The sequence below is a fragment of the Terrapene carolina genome, unplaced genomic scaffold, assembly GCF_002925995.2.
Source record: "Terrapene carolina triunguis isolate 2854851 unplaced genomic scaffold, T_m_triunguis-2.0 Scaffold17, whole genome shotgun sequence".
Taxonomy (NCBI): Eukaryota; Metazoa; Chordata; order Testudines; family Emydidae; genus Terrapene; species Terrapene triunguis.
This window is the reverse complement of record NW_020664368.1, coordinates 1,899,456-1,922,572: the sequence shown is the minus strand read 5'-3', so window position 1 is coordinate 1,922,572 and position 23,117 is coordinate 1,899,456. Positions and strand designations below refer to the sequence as shown.

At 43.8% G+C, this 23,117-nt stretch overlaps 1 protein-coding gene and 2 non-coding genes across 3 annotated transcripts in view; all 3 read right to left on the bottom strand.

The window, feature by feature from the left end:
- Positions 1 to 17,192: 17,192 nt before the first annotated feature.
- LOC112125458 lies at positions 17,193 to 17,327 on the bottom strand. Its single transcript, XR_002909734.1, has one exon. It is a non-coding gene; the product is annotated as a small nucleolar RNA SNORA31 (small nucleolar RNA).
- Positions 17,328 to 18,195: 868 nt separating this feature from the next.
- Positions 18,196 to 23,117, bottom strand: part of LOC113406227 (translationally-controlled tumor protein homolog) — a 5,292-nt gene continuing 370 nt past the window's right edge. The window contains exons 2-6 of the mRNA XM_026649608.2: positions 23,026 to 23,099; positions 21,955 to 22,142; positions 20,722 to 20,827; positions 20,073 to 20,189; positions 18,196 to 18,411 (exon numbers count right to left, since the gene is read on the bottom strand). Of these exons, the coding sequence (XP_026505393.1) occupies positions 18,409 to 18,411; positions 20,073 to 20,189; positions 20,722 to 20,827; positions 21,955 to 22,142; positions 23,026 to 23,099 (488 nt within the window). The 3' untranslated portion in view covers positions 18,196 to 18,408. The remainder of the gene's footprint in view (positions 18,412 to 20,072; positions 20,190 to 20,721; positions 20,828 to 21,954; positions 22,143 to 23,025; positions 23,100 to 23,117) is intronic.
- Positions 18,472 to 18,603, bottom strand: LOC112125457. Its single transcript, XR_002909733.1, has one exon. It is a non-coding gene; the product is annotated as a small nucleolar RNA SNORA31 (small nucleolar RNA).

Here is a 23,117-nt window from a genome sequence, read left to right as displayed (position 1 = left end):
CAGCAAATCATTTTATTTGATTATTATTCATGGTTGAGAGCAGTTCTGCAGGCTCACCCCCATGAGGGTCCTTTCTCTGCAGTTTCCAGAGACAGTTCAGAGCTGTGGTCAGCATGGCGCACCTCTCAAGGGTAGCCTGCCCTGTGGTACAAACAGCAGTGGGAACATTTCCCCAGAGCTTCTCTGCCTTTTGATCTTTAAATTTCTGCGAAATTTGTTATGAGTTTTCAGACTTTTCTACCTTTCAGCTCTAACCTTCTCACGTTGGCTTGTTTATCCTCCATCCTCCCAGTTGCTTCTCCCACCAACATTTTTCAAGCTTATTGTGCATAATCTCAGATACTCCCCCTTGTCCACTTCTCTCCCTGAGTGCAGAGGGTAGTGGCCAACCTGCCATGAGCAAGCCATGAATCCATGGAGCCCTCTTTCTAGGGTAGAAATGGGGAGACTGGCAGTGGGTGACAGTAGCTACAGTCCTAACGTAGACCAGAATCTGGGATAAGAAGAAGTCCTGGTACCTCTCTGGGGAAGAGGTAAAGGAAGAAGAAATGCAGAGCACTAAGGCCTAGTTTACACTACAATATTAAACCATTGCAGAGCAGTTGTCAGTGATAAGCTTAACACTGAGCATCACTGAGTTGCAAGTGTAGACAAGAAAAAACGATATTCAGCATCGTTTCAGCTAACCACATATACCCTGCAGGGGCGGCTCTATGTTTTTTGCCACCCCAAGCACGGCAGGCAGGCGGCCTTCAGCGGCATGCGTGCAGGCAGTCCGTGGACACACGGATTCGGCGGCGTTTCTGCGGGTGATCTGCCAGTCCTGTGGCTTCGGCGTATCCGCTGCCGAATTACCACCAAAACCGCGGGACCGGCGGACCTTCCGCAGGCATGCCGCCAAAGGCCGCCTGACTGCCGCCCTCACAGCGACTGGCAGGCTGCCCCCCGTGGCTTGCCACCCCAGGCACGCGCTTGCTGCACTAGTGCCTGGAGCTGCTCCTGATACCCTGTGTTATGAGCAAGGTTTGAGCACAGTCATCGGAAAGAATGCTGAACACAAGTGCTCTTGTAGCTAGCCTTCGCTCAGTACCAGTTCAGCTAAACCAACTGCAGACAACCATATTCACAGTGTTTTGATTCTGAAGCAGAGATGAGGCCTAAATGACCTTAAAGAGAAAAAGAATAAGAAAGGACAAAGGGTTGAGTTAAAGTGGCAACTGAAACAATGGAAGGTTCTTTAAAACACTTCAATCTGTGCCAAATTGCTGCTGGGCACCATTTATCTAAACTAGTCAATAAAATGAATGGAATGTGTATGTCAGGGCTATCTTGAAAATCAGTCAGAATAGAGAAAATGGGAACTCCCAGGAGTGGAAGAGCTTAGTAGCTTTACATTTGCTTTTGAAAATGATGAAACAATGATCCCCACACAATTGTGGTGGAACAGGTAATGAAATGACCTACTGATATTATTGGCCTAATTTGAGTAAAGAGGGGGCTTGACCAAGGTCTGTTTACCTGCCTAGTAAGTTCTCACATTGAAAGGGCTCTGCTGTTTTGTTAGCATGATCAAAGGAACCAATGGCTGCATTATACAGAGAATTTTAAAGTATCTAATTAATGCTGTAGGCTGAGGAGAGAGAGAGATGCTCTCTGATAGTTTGCTCAATGGTGAGGCAGACATAGAATCATAGAATATCAGGGTTGGAAGGGACCTCAGGAGGTCATCTAGTCCAACGCCCTGCTCAAAGCAAGACCAATCCCCAGACAGATTTTTGCCCCAGATCCCTAAATGGCCCCCTCAAGGATTGAACCCTGGGTTTAGCAGGCCAATGCTCAAACCACTGAGCTATCCCTCCCCCCGTTTCACACATTTCTGTGTGTAAGACACCTAATAACCTGGAGGAATCACTGGAAATTTGCTTAATTCCAAAAATATGCAGCAATGTCTTAGAAGTGAGGGGTGAGAAGAGCAATGTTCCCTACAGGAAAAACCTTTCTTAACCCAGTCAGACAGCTCAGCTGCCATCACACACTCCAACAGCCTGGAGGAAAAATATAGCAACTATTTAGTCAAAATGATTGTGCCCCTAGACCTGGGCAGACCTTTCCCTCTCCCCTCTACCACTCTGGAATCCACCAGGTGATTTTTCAGTTTAAGATTGAATGAGCATTTTCCCATTGAGCTTTCAATAAAAATCATGTTAAAAGTGATAGTAGGATTTCCCGTTTTAAGAGAAGTTGTGGAAGGTCTCAGTGGCTGGACCTCGCAGGGACAAGAGTTTTCACAGAAATGTCTCCAGTCTGTGGCCTGTGGGAGCGCTATCAGTGCATCCTGGCCTGGCAAAAATCCAGCATGTGGACTAGTTAAATTTCTAGACAAAATTGTCCTGTCTTCTAAGTACTGTGGGAGTAACAGGTGAGACGTCAGCGGCTCCTGGGTAGCTCAGGAGAGAGAAGGTGCCTACCTAGATTCATGTTTGAAATTTTTACAGTTTCATTTGTATTCCTGCTGCTTCAGTATGTGACAGACAACCCAGCATGTGTGGATTGGCCTGTCCCAGGTCAGAGGGAGAGACCTTTTACAGACACCTCAGGTTTTTCTGCTTTTATCCTACCTTTAATGCTATGATCCTGTTTTTTAAATAACATCTGAAGGCCCTTATGCCTTGTTTGAACTAGTGTTTAAGGCTTTGATAACACGACATTTACTTGGGCAAATTCCTATTAAAGTTGATAGGAATTTTCGGGGAGAAAGAAGCATTATAGGGTCACATCCCAACTGTTGTAAGCCTGGAAAGCAGCTTGCCATTGTAAACAGCAATGACTTTCCATAAAGTTTTCTAGTAACCTTTAAGTAGCTAAATGTTTCTCCGAGATTGTTGTCTGTAAATGTTCTATGGTGATACAGTCCATTGATACGTTGTATCTATTGGCATTATTCCCAACCTGCAAACCTCTAGACAGTGACAATGTATTGTACTGTGCTTCGAGAAGTATAACCTAGTGTCCTGTCACAGAGTGTAGTATGACAGGTTTCAGAGTAGCAGCCGTGTTAGTCTGTATCCGCAAAAAGAACAGGAGTACTTGTGGCACCGTAGAGACTAACAAATTTATTAGAGCATAAGCTTTCGTGGGCTACAGCCCACTTCTTCGGATGCATATAGAGTGAAACATATATTGAGGAAATATATATATATACACACATACAGAGAGCATGAACAGGTGGGAGTTGTCTTGCCAACTCTGAGAGGCCAATTAAGTAAGAGGGAAAAAATTTTTTTTTGAAGTGATAATCTAGCTCAGTACAGACAGTTTTTGATCAAACTGTCTGTACTGAGCTATCTTGATTATCACTTCAAAAGTTTTTTTCTCTTACTTAATTGGCCTCTCAGAGTTGGTAAGACAACTCCCACCTGTTCATGCTCTCTGTATGTGTGTATATATATCTCCTCAATATATGTTTCACTCTATATGCATCCGAAGAAGTGGGCTGTAGCCCACGAAAGCTTATGCTCTAATAAATTTGTTAGTCTTTAAGGTGCCACACGTACTCCTGTTCTTTTTTTTAGAGTGTAGTATGTTTTGTGTAAAACGTTGGGAGCTATTTATCTTGGTTGTCCCAAGTCCAGATCAGGAGCATCCCATGGAAGAGGCTTTTTACATCTGACTTAATAGTGCTACTTTGTTTGAGGAGGAAAGCCTAGGACAAATGCATCTGGTTTTGCACACCACCTAGTACAATGGGATCCTGACCAATGACTGGGGCTGTGTGGCGCTGCTACAACAGAAGTAATGCAAAGTAATCAGTGCTAAGTGAAAATGCTGCACACTATTCCACCGGAGTGTAACTGCCCCGAATGAACCATTCTCCATTGAGTCTAGCAACTGGGTCAATAGCTAGTTTGTACTTAATGCTCGCTTTCAAATATATTAAATATATGCAGTAAAACTGTACCATGTGAAGTGCAACATCAAAGCATCAGGAGTAGGCCTGCTTGCCTCTCCCTAATCCAGCCCCAATTTCCAGCTACTCCAGGGGAGCTACATGTCCTAGCAGCCCCTGCTTTCTACTCAAAACTGAGCTGTAATTTGGTAGATTGAGCACAGACTAGGAGATGAGACTTTGAGGTTCTGTTCCTGGCTTTGCCACTGGATTGCTGTATAACCTTAGCCAAGACCCTTAACATTGATGCCTCATTTGTCCTTTCTGTAAAACTGGGATACTAGTGTTTAGGCAGATTTGTAAAGCACTTTGAGGCCTGTTTGAAATGTACTGTATAAGGCCACAGTAATAACATTTACTGGTCCCAGTGCCCCACATACAACTCTTTCAGCCTCCAGCAGCAGTTGTGTACCAGGAGTGGACTGTACAGCCCCACCCACCTTCTGCATCACTTGATGAACATTCTCATCAGATTTGACAATTGATCTGCTTCCTTAATTGTCTGTGGCTGTTATGAGTTCCCATTACCAGCTTCTGACTAACCCTTCCCAATCTGCTCCAAAAAAAAAAAAAGCCACCTATGCCGAACTCCAATAACTATAAATAAATACCCTCTGTCCCTGAAATGTGGGACATTATTGCAAATTCTAGGTATACAAATCAAAACCTCCACCAAGAAAGCAGACCACATTCATTCATCGATGAACTGCTGGAAGTGGTTAGAGGTCTCTCTTTCGTCTTCCCCCTTAAATTTTATTTGTCCACATATGTGCTGAACTGGGGTGTACTCCTTTTTCTTCAGACTGGAATCCACCAGCACAGGTTCTTAATGATAATCTAACCATGATATTAAAGGTGACCTGCAAAGATTTTTTTTTTTAAGTGTGTGACCTTTTGGTTTCTTCATAATGTAAATGTTCTGGATGGTTTTTGATTTGTTAGTTTCTTTTCTGCTTGTTTGTTATCTTGGAACTATTATGAAGATCAAGCCTTGCTTTGGAAGAGGGGAGAATTGGAGGCAGAGCTTCCTCAGGCTTTCCTTTGAGGAAGTGAGTTGTTTAAATCTTTCCTAATGAAAGCTGTCAGTTTAATATTTTTTTAAAAGCCCATTTAAATTAAAGAGTTTAAACCACCTGACTAGGGTGACCAGATAGCAAGTGTGAAAAATCGGGATGGGGTGGGGGGTAATAGGAGCCCACATTAAAAAAAAAAAAAGCCCCAAATATCAGGACTGTCCCTATAAAATCGGAACATCCAGTCACCCTACACCTGACTAAAAATCTCTTCTCCCCTCTCCATCAGGGGTTCTCACAAGGCCACTAATTCTCCAAAGTGTCTTCCAGCAAAAGGGAAGTCAATATATGATATTTCTTACAGAGAGGGGGAGTATCCAAAAAAATTATTTGGGGGGAAAGGGCGGTGGGGAGGGAGGAAGGGGAAGTGGGAGGAATGAAGACTTATTATACATTATAAAGAACCGAAAACAAACAAACTAAATGAAAAACGGTGTGTGGGAGGGACAGATTGAAGGGGGGAGGGATAGAGTAATCACTGGTTTCTTTTACAGGTCACTTATGCAGTTGTCTCTATTGTTGGGAATTGTACTCCAGCCAGCCAGCTGGCATGTTTCCAGTGCCACAATTGCCAGTTGGCTCCCCCGATGCAACAATATGGCCCTATATCTCCCCTGTCACCTCTTCTGTCAGGTATATGGCAAAGCAGCACATGAGAATAGGTGTTATCCACATCATACGGCTGGGGAAACTGAAACACAGGAATGGTATATGAACTGTACAAGGTGACACACCAAGCCAACAGCTGAAGAGAGAATAGAGTCCAGATCTCTTTATTGTCAGTTCCCCTACTTTAACGCCATGGCAATTCTTCTTCCTCTAACATAGGTAGACTCTGTTATTACCCACACGGGGATTTGTCCAACAGTGTTAACACTTCACTCGTCTCATGCATGATCTTTCACGTGGTCAAGAACTTGATTGTATGTCTCATCTGACAAACCCTAGCACTAGGCAGAGTCATTGGCGCTGTACTGACTCAGAAGGAAGTGACTTACCAGCCTTACTTGCTGCATGTAAGCGTTCCTTAGGACTTGTCGACATCAGGAAAATTAACCAGCAGAGCTATTCCAGACTAACTATGTTGCAATAGCTCCCCATGTGGACACTCTGCATTCTCTATTCCAGAAGAAATTTGGTGTAATTCTGCGTTGGAAGGGAAGTAATTATTCTGGCATAAAATCTCTCCTATTCTTGAATAGCATCCACATAGGAATAGTGATGCTGGTTAATTTCCCCTAGGTAGACAATGCCTTAGAAGAGTCACACTCAAGCATTGACCTGGGTCAACCAGCTTAGCCTGTGAGATTTGACAGGATCCCAGTGAAAGGCTAAATGGCTACAAGCTAATGGGTATGAGATAACTTGTATTTTGAATCATCTGGACATCCTGTCATCCTCTTGTGTAAGTTAACACAATACTCCACTGCCTCCAGGCATGGCCTCCTTATTAGTCATCCGAGGCAATTAGAAAAATAACCTAGATATAAAACTGCCATGCTATATCAGTATTGTGGTGGTCACACTGCAGCTGTTAACTTGGGGTTCTGCCTGCCATATTTAGGGGACTTTTTGTGGTAATGTAACCATCATCCCCAAAGCAGCTGAACGGTAGAAATATTAACACACCTCAATCATGAAATGACATTCTGGCTATTTTAATTCTTAGGAAAACTGGATAATTGCCAGGTATTTGGGTGTGTGTATGGAGTGAAGGAGGGGCGGCGGGGGTTATTTGATGAGCAGGAAAAAGGGAAGGGCTTGGCTGATGAGATAGGGCCAGGTGGAGTCTGGAGTGGAACCAGTACTTTTGCCTCTGACCTGTATGCCTGACATCACCTACTGTCAGCTTATGTCTTCCCAGTTAGGCCAGGAAGATAACAGGGTGAAAGTGAGGAATTTGAACTGGACCCTTCAGGAAGAGGCAGGCAGCCCAATGCATATCTGTACCTAGGCCGTGAAGGCTAGTGGCCAAAAGGAGGCAGCCAGGCAGCATAGATCAGGCAGGAGCACACCCATCCTTGTGGAGAGAAGAGGGATTGAGGAGGTATTAAGAACAAGCATACTCCTCTTCAGAGCCCAAGTTCTGCAACCCCGTGCTCTGAGTGTTTTACCAGACTGTTTACCAGAAACTGGGAATGGACGACAGGATGGATCACTTGGTGACTACCTGTTCTGTTCACCACCTCTGAAGCACCTGGCACTGGCCATTGTCGGAAGACAGGATACTGGGCTAGAGGGACCTTTAGTCTGACTCAGTATGGCCATTCTGATGTTCGTAAGTGTGTAGTAAGAGGACAATGCTCCCTTTCAGCATTGTAAAAGTTAAGTGACTCCACCTTAACCTGTGAATTGGATGACAGGCTGGGTTCTTGTCATCTTATTTGCAGGGTTTCCCTATCCAATGTCTTCCACTGTTTGAAAGCCTCACAAAGGGCCTGATCAGAAATCTGTGTGACACACATGTTGGCTCTATCGAAGGTGCAGAATGGGATGTGAGAGATGTGATAAGCACAACTGATGTGATTGCAGGATTGTATCCCACCGCTGGAGGGAGGTGACATTTCCCCAGCCATCTCTTGGGAGAAGAAACGGAGTAAAATGAAGCCGTTTGTGATGTGGGGTGGGCCGGGTAAAAATACGGCATTATGGGAAAGAGAGTCCTCAGTACAGGGTGAGAAGGAAACTGTGCCTAAGCTAGTGGGGTTATCTTACAAACAGGAGTGGAAGGCAAAAACGCTCTCTTAGTTTAAAAACAAACAAAAGGCTTTCCCAATAGTCCAAAAGTCTATGTTTGCCAATAAACTCGTTCCCTTAGATGGCAGGAAAACTGTACAAGGCCCAAGCTTCCCTGGGCAGAACCCAACATTACCCTGAGTCCTATCTGGCCCTTTGGCGATGCCTCTGCCATTCTAGCTGCTATTCCCGCAACCAGAGGTGTGCATTAGAACTCCCTGCAGCCATTTTAATCCAGTTCCACTGAGCTTCAGACTGGGAATCGGTGGTGGCTGCTGGGAGTTGTCACTGCGTGGCTGGGTTTTTGCTGTAACGTTAAAAGTGGAAGCGTGTGAGTTATCAGATGGCTTCCTCCCAAGCTATGACAGCAGCCTGTCCCCTAATCAGCACGTGGATGGAATGTTCAGGGGGCAGCCACATTCCCTTTTACCTGGTATTATTCTCCAGCTGGTGGCTGACAGCTGCAGTCCCTGTGTGAAGCTCCTATCACCTCCCTTCCTGTTATCTACTAGTGGCAATAGCACAGATTATAAGGCTGGTATCCCCTCCATGTTTCCAGATGCTTCTCCAAGCCATATCTTGCAACGAAGAACCTAGCCGGCCCTAGAAGCTGCTGGAAATGGAGGAAGAACCAGCAGTATCTGACATTCCTGCCCTCAATGGCCTATGGACCAGAATGGGAACTGCTGAAATAAAGAATTCCTGCATGTTTCCCATATTGGTTGATACTATTTCCAGACTATTGGGTGGGGGCAGAATAGATTTATGTAAATAAGGAATGAGTGGAACAAAATGACTCCAATGATAGTTGTTTGCAGTGTTGTTGTAGCCATGCTGATCCCAGGATATTAGGCTATGTCTACACTACAGACCTGACAGCGGCATAGCTGTACCACTGCAGCTGTGCCACTGCAAGGTCTCCCGGGTAGCCGTTCTCTGCCATCAGGAGACTGCTCTTTGGCCAGTATAATTAAGACACCCCTAACAAGCAGCGGTAGCTATGTTGGCAGAAGAGTGTCTCCCACCGACATAGTGCTGTCAACACGGGCGCTTTTGTTGGTCGGGGTGGGTTTTTTTTCATACCCCTGACCGACAAAAGTTTGACCGATTGAAAGTGCTAGTGTAGACAAAGTCTCAGAGACATGGGGGGGGGGGGAGTAATATCTTTTACTGGACCAACTTCTGTTGGCAAGAGACAATCTTTCACGCTACGGAGTCACCTGAAGAAGAGCTCTGTGTAGCTCAAAAGTTTGTATTTTTACCACCAACAGAAGTTGATCCAATAAAAGATCTGACCTCACCCACCTTGTCTCTCGAGTGATAGTTGTCTGTTGAGGCATAGCACTGGGGAGGGGAGAAGCCAAATTCCACAGGAAATTAGACACTGGAGGACAGTTGTTCTTGTCTCATCACCTACTAGGCAGAAGACATGCAAGTATAGAGGAGAATATAGACAAGGCCTTGCCTTTACTTCCAAAGTACTTTCCTACCAGTTTAATTACATCCGTTTAAAAATCAGTTTAGTTAAATTGGTGCAAATCCCTAATAGATGCACTTAAACTGGTTTAACATGTTTACACTGGCATAAATCAGCCACAGGAGGCATCACTGGTGTACATATGTTAGCTGCCAGCCACTGACGACTGAATTGGGGTCACTCTCCTGATAAATAAAGCCCAGATTTTAAAAGGTATTTATGCACCTGGATCCCATTGATTTCAAAGGGAGTCAAGCACCTAAATACCCTTCAGAGTCTGACCCTAAGTCTTTGTACACAAATCTTTAAAGACTAGTAATAAATGGTGAATTTTTTTAATACTCCCTTCTTCTGCCATATGTAAGTAATTTAACAGGTATGTTAATAACCCCCCTTACGGGGAGAATAGAATGCCAGAGTGTTTTATGCTACGCTCAAAAATAAACGTTTGTAATTTCCCCTCCCTGTTTCAGCCTATTTATAGCATTCTTCCCCTTTATCTTATATTATTATTATAGTGTATTGTAAAATCTTAGAAATACAATATATAAACAGTAACATTCTGGTAAATTGCCAGTAATTAAGGAGGTGTGGAAGCAGTCAATTATGACTACTCTTGAATAGTTACTGTAGCCCACGAAAGCTTATGCTCTAATAAATTTGTTAGTCTCTAAGGTGCCACAAATACTCCTGTTCTTCTTGAATAGTTACTGTATCACAAAGGTGTCAGGGAGCTAAATCATAAATGAAAGAAGTTCTTTGCTGGCAGCCTAATTCATTAAATATTCTTTCTGGACGTAACCCCCACCCCCACCCATGTTCCTTTGTTATGTTCAGCTTTTGGGTCCATGGGACCTGTCCATGATACAATGCCAGAGAATTTGCAGGGTCTTGATGTGAGGGCAGGCAGGGGGATGATGAACTTAGACTTGAAAAGAAAAAAATAGTTGCCCTCTGACTGGAGTCAGGTCTCTCTTTTCTCTTAGTTTGCAAGTCTCTGTGCTCACACAATGTGCTGAGTCAGTTATTGGCTTTGAGTACAAGGAGGAGGGCGTGAAGAGGTTACTCATCTCTTTCCTCAGTGTGCGCAACTGCTTACTCAGGATCACTTGGAACTGATGTCAGAAGTGGTATTTCCAAGTGTGCTGATGCAATAACGCTGCGTTAGAAGCTGCAACCCAATCTGTGCTGTCTGCTGTTCAATGAAACGCCAGGGTTCTAGTAGCATTATAGATACTTGCCAGTCAATACTCAACTAATACTGGATATTAAAGTAATGATTTTAAAAAAAATCACCCTTTATAACACCAGTTGAAATTAGGCTCAACTTCTCTTGGCACAATGGAGATCTATGAACCTGATAATTTGTTACTTGCTAGATGAAGAGCTCCTACCATTTTACACCACAGCTCTTGGCAGCCTATACGCTAAACTTCAAAGAACTACCCTTGTATTGCTGTTACCCATCTTTTTTCACTTCCCATGTTTGTGATCATTACTCTTCAAGAACCATCTTAATTTAGGGCCTCATCCAGCAAATACTTATTACAGGAGTAACTTTACTCATGTAATCCTAGTGAGATTCTTAACATGGCTGCTTTTGTAGTGTAGACAAGGCCAAAGAGATTGAAGTCTTGAATTAAACCTTGCCTTGGTCAGAGCACCAGAAGGGGAACACTGGGAAAGTTGCCAATGATCAGAGGCTCAGACTACTCATGAGTAAAATTATTCACATGCTTAAGGATTAGCAGGATTGGGCCATTAGCTTGAATGGTACGTGGCACAGGCTGGCTTCTATATGTAAGGCATTAGTCACGTTTATAGTGCTTTATCAACAATAACTTGGTGCTCGCACTGTTCATATAGGGTAGGAGTTTGCAAAGCTCTTTAGCATCCACCTCACTCTCTGCCCAGTAAAGTCAATGGTACTTCAATAGGAGTAGTCAGGCCAATGCTGAGCGCTTTTGACAAATCCCACACAAGATTTTTTGGGCTTCGATCACTTTTTTCTGAGCGTTTCTTGTGTCACTTAAGCTTTTTGTTTTTTACTCACGGAACACTCTAAATAGAGGCATCTGACTCCACTATCAGTGATGGGAGCTACAGAAGCATCAGGATAGCTGCCAGTCAGTGGGATTGTCAAATTGAAAATCCAGTGAAAATTAAATAATTAGGACTAATTTAGCAAGATTTTTTACCCAGACCTGCAGGGATTTTTTTCTTCTTCTTCTATTGAGACATTTACATCATGGGTAGAATGAAGGGCTTAAATGCACATATCCTATTGTAAGGTATCATGGATGCTAATTTATTTGGTGGCTAGTGTAGGATTAAGAACCCTAGTTTGTAGATTCCAGGCACATCTCACAGGACCTCTTAAAATCTGTAATGTAGACATAGCCTCAGTGTACACTGACAGGAGGGTTTTTTCCCATTAGCATAGGAACACCCCCTCCCCAAACAACCTTAGCTATGTCAACAGAAGTCCTCTCCCCTTGACATAGCTCCCAGCGGAGATGCAGTTATGTTAATGAGGGGTGTGGCTGTTTCACACTCCCTGACTGATGCAGCTGCAGCTATGCTGATATAATTTTTCAGTATAGCCCAGGCCCCAGGACAGTTAAGACTAATCAACTGAAGTCCAATGCACATTCAAGTGTGTTAAAGCCAGGTGTGGATGCTCTCATTCAGGAGTCAAGTACCCTCAGAGCATTGTTGCAGAGAACTATCACAAGATGGGATGTACCTCAGCCACTGCATTAAATGCCCTAGTAACAACTATGCACATGAAACCAGACACTCACTATACTTTCAAGGGAATTCACCCAGAAAAAATCACAGACCCCCTTCCAAAAAAATCCTATCACCTGTGGGCAAACACTTTTCACAAAGCGACCACTTGATATCTGACCTACCAGACCTCAGCCTCAAAGGAAACCTATGCACATGTTCAACTGATGGACCTGGGAGCTTAAGTTCAGAACTTTGGTACACACTAAAAATCAGGGACTGAAGAGAGACCTTGGATTTATGGTTTATTACAAAAATCCCAAACCCACTAACAACAACCCCCCCCCCCCCCCCCCACCCCCCCCCCCCCCCCGCCGTTCCCCCGCCCCCGAATGACTGGACAGGTGTTAACAGGCCACTTAACTTTGAATGGGCTCATGAAATATGTCCTAACTACTTATGCTAAATAATCTGCCACCTTGGATTTAGCTCTGACAGTTTCCCAGACCTGAACAAGAGCTCAAAAGCTGGTCTCTCTCTCCAACAGAAATTGGTCCAGTAAAAGATATTACCTCACCCACCTTGTGACTCTACAGCTAAGCTCACTTCACTCCTGAATGAGAGCATCCACACAAGGGTTTAATGTGCTTGAACATGCATTGACTTCATTTAGCTGATTTGCCCTAACTTTCCCAAGTGTTCCCATGTCGCCAAAGCACTAAGGCAGTGGTCCCCAACCTTTTTTGTCTGGCAGGTGCCAGACGACGAGCCACAGAGGACCGTGGAGGCAGACGAGCATCCGCCGAAATGCTGCCGACAAGCGGCAATGTCAATAGTTGTCGCTGCCGAAATGCCACCAACAAGCAGCGTCATCCAGAGGCGTCGCCGCTGAAAATCATCGGCATTTCAGTGGCGATGCCTCTGGATAACGCTGCTTGTCGGCATTTCGGTGGATGCTCGTCTGCCGGCTAGTATGCGGGTGCACTTAGACGCCCCGGCGGGCGCCATGGAACCCACGGGCACTGTGTTGGGGACCCCTGCACTAAGGGATGGTGACAACGCAATGGAGTTCTGAAGGTTTATTGTGTTTGCTCAAAGTGATGAGCAGTAGTGGAAGAGGTGGAGCCTATAGCGTTACTAGGTCACCGAGATGCTGAATTACATTTTGTAAAGGTGCTCAGTGGCAATATGGGAAAACAAAGGGTCACTATAGTGCAACTGTCAAGTATCGGGGTAGCCGTGTTAGTCTGTATCCACAAAAACAACAAGGAGTCCGGTGGCACCATCTGAAGAAGCGGGTTTTTACCCATGAAAGCTTATGCCCAAATAAATCTGTTAGTCTTTAAGATGACACTGGACTCCTTGTTTATATTGCCGCTGGCATGGTTTATATTTTTAAAGGGTCTGCTATAGGAAGCCATAGATCAAAAAATAAATATAAAAGCAGAGCTAGAGTAGAACAGGCTCTGTGAAAGGTGACTCACCTCCCTGAACTTTATAAAAAAAAAAAAAAAACTTTTCTTGCGTTTTCCTCACTTCCTCAGCACTTGCCCCACCCTAATCTTCCTGGGGCATCAGCTGGCCACAGTCTAAACTTCCAGGACTACTTTCTGTGTCCTAAAGAATCCAAACCCCTCAGCCCAACCTTTTTTATTTCTTCCTTTGCAGGTCCTTGTTAGTGCTCTTGGCTAATCCAGCAGCCTTTGGCTTTAGCCAAGTGCATAGATGGGATGGTCATTTCTATATTCCAAGACTGATTGTCCTAGGCCTCTACCTTCCACACCTGTAGTACCAGGGTGAGTACAGAAAAAAAAGGTTTGTAACTATTTAGAAGTATTAAACACCTAGATTTTTCTAGTTTGTATGGAGGAATAAAGTAACAAGACCTAAAATTCATAGCACTGGGAATAGCTACAGTTACACACTTCAGTTTAGTTAGATGTTACAGAGTCCAGATAACAGGAACGAACTGAAACGTATGTAACAACTGTTTTTTTCAAAGGGGCAAAAGCAGACTAGCGAAAAGCAGAAAGCTGGCTAGATCATCGAGCTCAACAGGTAGTGATCAATGGCTCCATATCTAGTTGGCAGCCGGTATCAAGCAGAGTGCCCCAAAGGTCGGTCTTGGGGCCAGTTTTGTTCAATATCTTCATTACTGATCTGGAGGATGGCGTGGACTGCACTCTCAGCAAGTTTGCAGATGACACTAAACTGGGAGGAGTGGTAGATACGCTGGAGGGTAGGGATAGTATAGAGAGGGACCTAGACAAATTAGAGGATTGGGTCAAAAGAAATCTGATGAGGTTCAACAAGGACAAGTGCAGAATCCTGCACTTAGGATGGAAGAATCCCATTCACTGCTACAGACTAGGGACCGAGTGGCTAGGCAGCAGTTCTGTAGAAAAGGACCTAGGGGTTACAGTGGACGAGAAGCTAGATATGAGTCAACAGTGTGCTCTTGTTGCCAAGAAGGCTAACGGCATTTTGGGCTGTATAAGTAGGAGCATTGCCAACAGATCGAGGGACGTAATCATTCCCCTCTATTTGACATTGGTGAGGCCTCATCTGGAGTACTGTATCCAGTTTTGGGCCCCACACTACAAGAAGGATGTGGAAAAATTGGAAAGAGTCCAGCGGAGGGCAACAAAAATGATTAGGTGGCTGGAGCACATGCCTTATGAGGAGAGGCTGAGGGAACTGGGATTATTTAGTCTGCAGAAGAGAAGAATGAGGGGGGGGATTTGATAGCTGCTTTCAACTACCTGAAAGAGGATGGATGGATCTACACTGTTCTCAGTGGTACCAAATGACAGAACAAGGAGCAATGGTCTCAAGTTGCAGTGGAACATAATGGAACAACTGCCCTGCAGCAGTTTATTACAAGCCAAATCTTGCTTTCTTTTACAAAATAGGATTGCATGGGATGAAGCTAGCAGGTGCTGTGGCATTTGGATTTTAGTAAGCTGAGTAATTGGCACTTGGATTTTAACTGACTGAAGCACTACATGCTAAAGGAACTGCAAACCACTGAGCATAATTTGTAGGGCTGGGAGATGAGTGCAACAATACTATCAATTGGTAGTTAGCATTGAGTTAAGACAAAGAGAGACAGCTGTGGTGGAAAGCAGTTAGGCTGCTTAGAGAAATGCAAGCTATTCACTGAAAGGGAGAAAATAATAGAACTCTTAGTCTATGCACAACATGTATCAGGTGGCATGTGACTAGGATTCATCACAGAATTCGGTCTGGTGGTTGGGTCATTAGTTTCCCTGGCCCAGGCCAGGCATTGACAGAGTGCAATGTGAACACTGATCCATGCCCTCCCCCCCATAATAGCACTGAGGAATACCAGAAAGACATGATGCTGACACCACATACGCAGCAGTTTCTCTTGCTACAGCCCTTTTTAAGAGTAATTTCCCCCCTAAATATCACATTCATTATATATCATGATGTAAAGAGGGTTAAGATAAAGGGAGGGGAAGGGACATAGATTCAGGGTCTACCTGAATCAAAGACCTCTAATAAGTCAGTCCAAATTGCTTTGAATTTTCTGGGCATTCACCTTCTGCAGCATGCCAGGGTTTGCTTGCTGCAAGTGATCAGCTGTACCACTGAGCCAGGCATCAGCACTTGGTGGGAACTGACATCCATTTTTTGCATTAATTTTTTAGTAACCAAAGCTGGATGATGGAACCATTCCTAGGCCTATAACCAAGAATAAAACTTAAGTTGGGGAGGGTGTGGCTATGACTGCATGGCTGATAATGCATTTTTTTAACACACACAAACAAGTGCAAGGAAATAGGATTTCAGTTCAGCTGCCCAATCTCTTTTATTCAAACTTTTGACAAAGACTTGGGAGAAAAACCCCTTCAATCAAGGGCTCACGTTGTCTAATGAATCCTCCACCAAAGCATCACACTTGCTCTCCTACATTTTAGAACAGGACCAAAAATGTTTGTAAGCAGAGGGGGTAGCTGTGTTAGTCTGTATTCACAAAAATGAGGAGTCCGGTGGCACCTTAAAGACTAACAGATTTATTTGGGCATAAGCTTTTGTGGGTAAAAAACCCACTTCTTCAGATACAGCTGAAGCAGGTTTTTTACCCACAAAAGCTCATGCCCAAATAAATCTTAGTCTTTAAGGTGCCACCGGACTCCTCATTTTTGTAAGCAAAGTTTAGACTGAATGTACACTTAAGGTACACTGTAGTAATTGGCACTTTGGGGTGTGATTTACTACCACTATAATTATAGAAATCCACGCTGTTATAAAGGTAATTTATAGCAGATGAGATTATTGTAGTTCAGGCTGAGGACTAAACTACGAACTTTTATACTTATTTAACTGTATCCACATGAGGGAGCTGCTGCTTCACATACATCTGGGTACATCTGAAGCTGCAAAACTTTCAAGGATAGACAAGCCCTTAGGCTTTCATTATTCATCACTGAGGTCACTTAATCTGACTACATGTTAAGTGGGGAAGAAGACAGCCAAAAGAAATTTCAATAAGGGGGAGTAGTTGGCTATAGATATTACATGAAGCATTAGGAAATCCTTCTGTACAACCCACCCCAGGTGTATTAGGCCACAGTGCAGCTTCAAACTCCATCTTGGGTATGTAAACTAGAAAAATAATAGGTTGAGCCCAAAGAGGTCTATCACCCAGCCCAACACAACAATGCTTCAATGAGGACAGATTAAAGCCACCCACTCCAGAAGGGAAGGAGGCAAGAAGCCCGTAACAGTGCATGGGGCTAGTATCTCATTCCTTCTCTCCCTGAAAGAGCTGCTATAGGGTCAAGGAGTGAAATAACTTTGCAGTGTGGGGGAAGGGTGCAAATCAGCCTTCCCCCAGGAATAAAGCTGGTGATTGTAGGCTAGATGGAGGGGGGAGAGTAATGAGATGGGACTCTATGCTAGACTGGAAGTTGAATGCATATCAAGATTGCCACTTACAGACTAAAGTATCTGATTTACTTTTGTTGATGACCATAAGTCCATGGTGGGGAAAAGTTTAAATCTTATTTCCATCACTGTTTACTGTAACAGCTCTATTCTGATCTAACAGCAACCTGCTCTGAACCCCACCCTAAACTGGTCACAGGTAGCAGAAACCCTTTGAAGAGGCTATTGTGATTGGAAAGGTATACCCAATCCTTCTATCTATTGCCACACTTGTTAATGTCAAGCTATTTTAGTTTAACAGGAATCGCTCTAGGCTAGCTATATTCCTTTATTCAATCTGGACTGCCACAGGCTGACAGGCAGAAAGCGCAAGGAACGGTTTTACTCTTGCATCCTAGTGAGGACCAGAGAAGCAATGGTCACATGCTCCAGGTCTGTCAAGTAGATGCATTATTAGTGACAATCCTCCAGCAAGGACTAACACCCAATTAAAAGCTGGGTACATTATTGTAGGGGCTGTAAGGTATAACCCCAGCCCTGCATTCTTTACCTAAGTAGCAAGGTGGTCTCTATTGCCTTTCTCCAACACTTATTTTCCTGTCACAACCTACTTCATATTTTCATTGGGAATATTTTAGCTAGTTCAAGTATATTCAGTGTCCCACCTATCAAGCCAGTTGGAAGTCTACTTAATCCTATCACTGATCACTTACGCACTGCTGCTCACGGTGAGAATACTGCTCCATGGTTTGGTAGTAGCTGTAGACAGTCCATAAAGCAATACTGTAATTTTATATTAGCTGCATTCCCACACCCTCCCCCGTACACATGCACTAGCTCAACAGCTGCATTCTGGTGTTGTTACTGAGATATTCTCCCCCTGCTTTAAGCTTGCTGTGCAAATGTAAAGAAACCAAATATCCTTGCCTGATAAAGAAGCTCAGCCAATACTCCATATTAATAGCTTTAAATTCAGTTTTGTTTTATTGGTTTTTGGTATCTCTTCCAGAGAGTTAATTACTTCAGTTTGTAGAACTGTGAGAGATGCAGAAGGTCCACTTCATTATGATGGCACTTCTTTGGACATTTCCCTTATTCACCTCAGACTGCTAGGCAGGCAGAAGTTAGGAGCCTGCGCTCGCATTCCAGTGTCTCAAGTAGTGACTTGCATGAAGTCTATCTGAAGACAGTCTTAAGTTGTAGTGTACTAGGATCAGGCTAGTATAAAGTATAAAGGTCCTTGGGCACAAGACTTGCAGCAAGCTTACTGTAGTAGTTCAGCTTAAGAAACACATTAGACCAACAGGCATTACCTAGAATGGGTTTAATGAGTTTTATTTTAGACAACCTACATGACAAGTTTTTTTTAAAACAATGCCTCCACTCCAAATCAGGGTCAAAAATAAGTGAATAAAGCTCAAGATGGTATCAGTCCAGTTGGTAGACACTGCTAAGTCCTGGTGTTGTGTTGATGAGGAAAGAGCAGCAGCAAGTTATGATGACAGGTGATCCAAAATAGTTGCTTGGTTTTGTTACTGTAACAAGAATACAATGGTTATTTCAGGTTCAGCCAAGCAATGGTGTCTCTAAACTCTGCATGTGTTCCCCAATTCAGTCTGAGCTGCCACATGACCAGGCAGGCAGAAAGCACAAGGAAGTTCCTTTTGCATCACAGTGCAAACCCAGGAGCAGCAGGAGAATTGCTCAAGGTCTATCAGAGGATGCATAACATTTCTACAAGCTTTCAGAGCTACTGATGCTCTGAGCTTTCTAAAGATACCAAACAGAACCATGGCCACCTAGATTTCTTCCCTCCCCTGCCCCACCTCCATTGCTGGCAGGGCAATGTGACTGGGTTCATCTTATGCCACCTCCTGAATACAAGTTCAGGTTCACAGGGGACAAGACTGATTAAGCTTTACAGAATATGGTACAAATCTGATAAAGTCAAGAGGAGCTGTGTGACAGTTTCAAGGTAGAGCATTCCAAGAGAACAATTTTCCTGCTACCCACCCCTGGAATCAATAGTGTTAGACCTTCAGTGCACTGGTAGATTGAGAAAGTGATGTATAAAAAAGTTTCTGCTCAGCCCAAGTGGGGAAGATATTCCCATTGTTCACTACTTTATTCTAACAGTGTGAAAACTACATGTCCCTGAGAAATCAGAGCTGCAGGAGTTAACAGGCATAGTTAGTGCTGTACGAAATTTGTCTGATATCCTACAAGAGTAGGGGAAAAAATTAGCTGGCCACCTTTAAAACACTTACATACCAGAAAATTTACAATAGACTTTAGTGCAAGTTTAATGCCTTGCACCTGGTTTTCCTGGATTAATATTGTTCACAGCTACTTTAACTGCAGTACTGGCCCCATCAAAGTAATCTAAAGGAAGGGGTTTGCTGTGGCTGATTATAATCAAATTAATTCCATCCTGGATACTTGATGACTAGAGAACAGAGTCAGTATTTGCATCAGTTTCATCACTATGATCAACAGCAATTCTTTTCATGGGTTGTGGCCCAGTCCAGGACTCTTCAAAGAGCACTTCTAGAACCTGAAGGTATTTAACCTGCTTTGGCCAAGTTGTGTAATTCACTAAATTTGAGGCCAATTGAATTTGAAGGGAAGGCGCGAGCCAAGATGAACTGTCAGAGTATAATGGGGCTGCAGCAATCTAGAGTTTATGTACTGGAATGTAACCCAAGAAACCACATCACCTGCATTAGAGGTTTTATCTTGTCTTAAATACTGCCCTAGTATACTGTTAGGTAAGAACCACCAGGATTACTGGAGAAAAAGGATGGAATCTATATGGGGAACACCACACTATGAAATATACCACCACTGCTCTGATTTAGTCTCTCTGTAGTGGGACCACATCTTTGATAATAGATGCCTTCTAGTACTGTTTCAGTACAATTCACAGTTTAATGCCAGAAGGGACCATTAGATATAGATAGGAGGTCAAACTAGCGATCAATCAGAGGCTATTAAATTTCACCACCTACCCACCAGTATGGAGCCCAAAAATCAGTGCAGTCACATCGACATTTTGACAGGTAATTCTAGTCCCAAAGCTACTCTGAATTAGTAACTTGCAACATTTATATTGCAACACTGGACATTTTATACACCAGGGAAGTTTAACAACATATTTAAGTATGTTGTTAATTTGACTCTAGAGCTCAGTACTTACACATTTCTCAGTTTCTAAACCATCCTTAAAGAAAATCATATATGGAGTTACTCCATCCTCACGGAAGTCCAGGAGAGCCACCATGCCATCTGGATTCATGTTCTCACCTACAAAGAACTTTGAGAAAGAATTGGTGTTACTACAATTATGAATGTACTATGAGGTAAAGACTAACTATGAGTAACCAAAATACTCTATGGACAGTGTTTTTTTTAAAGAGAAAAAAGCCACACCACACAACCAACTCATCCAGATCTAGAAAGTTTTCTTGGGCAAGTGCCATCAACTTCTAATGAATCTAAGCCCATTTTGGAGGAGTTTTAGCTCTTATGATTAGAGCCTTCCAAATAAGTAAGCCAGTTTTCAAGGCCTCCACTGTACGTTCAACAGCTGGGCAAAGCTGCGATATTTAGACTTTGGTCAACTGTACTATTTCTATTCAGAGCCTTGTAGGCAGTGAAAGTCAAGAGTCAGGTCAACTCCATTCTGTTGCTGCTCAGGAAAGCCATGAACAAGCAGCACATTAGAGCCATTTATAAAGTATGACTAGACAGCCTGGAAAAAGGTAAATTGAAGGCACCCCCCCAATCACCACAGTTATATCCCTTTGTTTTATACTACAAAAATAGTTAAAGCTATTTAAGCTTACCTGGTAATTTTTGAAGTTCGCAAGGATGTGTTTGACTTGTTCTGCAGCCCCTGTCATGAAAGGCTTTACTCTGTCTGGCTTGTGTTCCTCAAGTCTGGCTTTGATTCTAAACAGAAAAAAAATAAGCTCTTAACTAGAATCTAACAAACAAAGATGTTCAGCAGACTGGGGTCACTTCATGCCAATGGTGAAGAAGTTTGCCTGCTGTTGCTGAACCAGCATTCCTAATACCCCCAGTTCCCTGACTATTGACACCTGCAAGGCAAAATGCTCTGGCTGCTAAAAAAGCTACTAACAGTACTTTCATGGATGTGTGGAGATTAGGTAGAGTTCCATAGCTGCAAGAGCACTGTTCCAAGCCAAAAAAAAAAAAAAAATTATGTATGTAGATATATAGATAGAAGGGGCACCTTTCACTTGGAGGGAAGAAAGTTATGAGTCTGGATGCTGGTCAGTTGGATAATTAGATCAGAATTCTATTTACATGCATAAGTTTAGGCAATGGAACATTTTCTGTTGTGTCAAATTAAACAGCTTCCTGGAAATCTAGATTACAGTTTATAACACACAAGCATTTACCTACAAATATTCTAGACTTACACTAGTTCTAGTCTTGCATCTGAAGAAGTGAGGTTCTTACCCACGAAAGCTTATGCTCCCAATACTTCTGTTAGTCTTAAAAGGTGCCACAGGACCCTCTGTTGCTTTTTACAGATTCAGACTAACACAGCTACCCCTCTGATACTAGTTCTAGAATGCCTCTCATCTAAGGTGATGAGGCCTAATAAATGTTAGCCCATCAAGCCTCACTGTGTGGAGTAGAGGAAACATTCCTGTTTTATACATAAAAGCCTGCAACACTCAATGGAACAGGAAGGCAAGGGTAAGACCTACACCTCATGAACAAGTCCTGTACCTTAGTTAAGACCATTGTCTGAAATGAGGATTGAGTATAGGGGAGCACGAGTCTCAAATGATGGCAAACTATTGGAACACTAACAACCAGGAGTCCTTGGTGGCATCTTAGAGACTAAAATTTATTTGGGCATAAGCCTTTGTGGGCTAAAATCCACTTCAAATACACCGAAGTTATTAAAGTGTCAAAATGACCACACCGCATATCAGCATCTACCATGACACTCACTTGGTTTTGGGAATAGGATACCTAAGGAGGTGAAATTTGTGAAATACCACTCACAGGTGAGTTCAAGGGTAACACCAATTTTCACTTACGCTTTCATGTAGTCCTTGATATACTTCTTGTAGGACTCTTTTGTAAAGCTAGTTTCCTGAAGATGGTGATTCATTACTATATCGACACCAGTGATAACTGTGGGATCTGTTCCTTCTTCAATACCTTCAGAGGAGGCATTGCCACCAATTAAAGCATCAGCAATCTGACCCTCTGTCCTGGTGACCATCTAGATTTAAAGAGAACACCAAAAGCTTATTAGAGAAAATGATACTTACATTGTTTAGAAAAGCACCATCAACTCACCCCTACTGTTGCTGTCAGGCAATTCAGGAACTGCTCATTTTAAAGCTGAAGTGGACTATAGAACTACCCCATTATTTACCAATAACCCAGCGCTGAATTCTTCGACTGTCCTATCAGATAAGTAGGGCTAGGACTTCCATACAGATTAAAGATATCTATCAGTACTGGTATACTATTTCTGTGCCAAGTCCTGATACGAATGATAAACCACCACCAAAAGCTACACAGACTATTCTCAGATATGTCAATCATCTAGCTGGGGTATTCTCAGACATGCCAGTCACCTCGGTGATTTGCTTCCCTTTAGTCACTAGCAACAAATCAAGTTGGTAACTATTTCAGGAAAGGGCTAAAAACCATAGTTAGCTGATCTGCTAGCAGGAGGGACCAAAATAAGGTGAGTTACCTTCAACTGTGCTGGTCTCCAAGTTAACCCCTGGCCCTTGTTACTCTAAGCGTGGATATCCCGGGGAGGGCCAACAGAGCTTGGCCAGAGCTGCCCCCACACCATAGCAGCTTCGCTCCTGAAACTGCTTGTTGGCCCCGAGCAGACCGGAGCGAGCAGCTGAGGTTACCGGCCGGCGCCGATCAGTTACCAGACAGCCTTGCTGGTTACACCCGCGGAGAGGCCGGGCCTCTGGGGAGCAATAGGCCAGAAATGGGCCGGGGGTAGTTCCGAGCTCCGCGGCCTGCGCCCCGGGGAAGCGCTCGGGGCCGGCGCGCGCCCCGGGCAGGGAGCAGCGTCCCCAGCAGCTGCCGGGACACGTGTCCCCCAGCCCCGGGCGGGCCCTGCCCCGGTGACTCACCTTCCCCTCCACTTCCAAGCAGAGCCCGTCGGCGACCTCCCGGATGCTGTAGATATCGGAGAACATCTCATCCTCTGCGGGGAGAGCGCGGC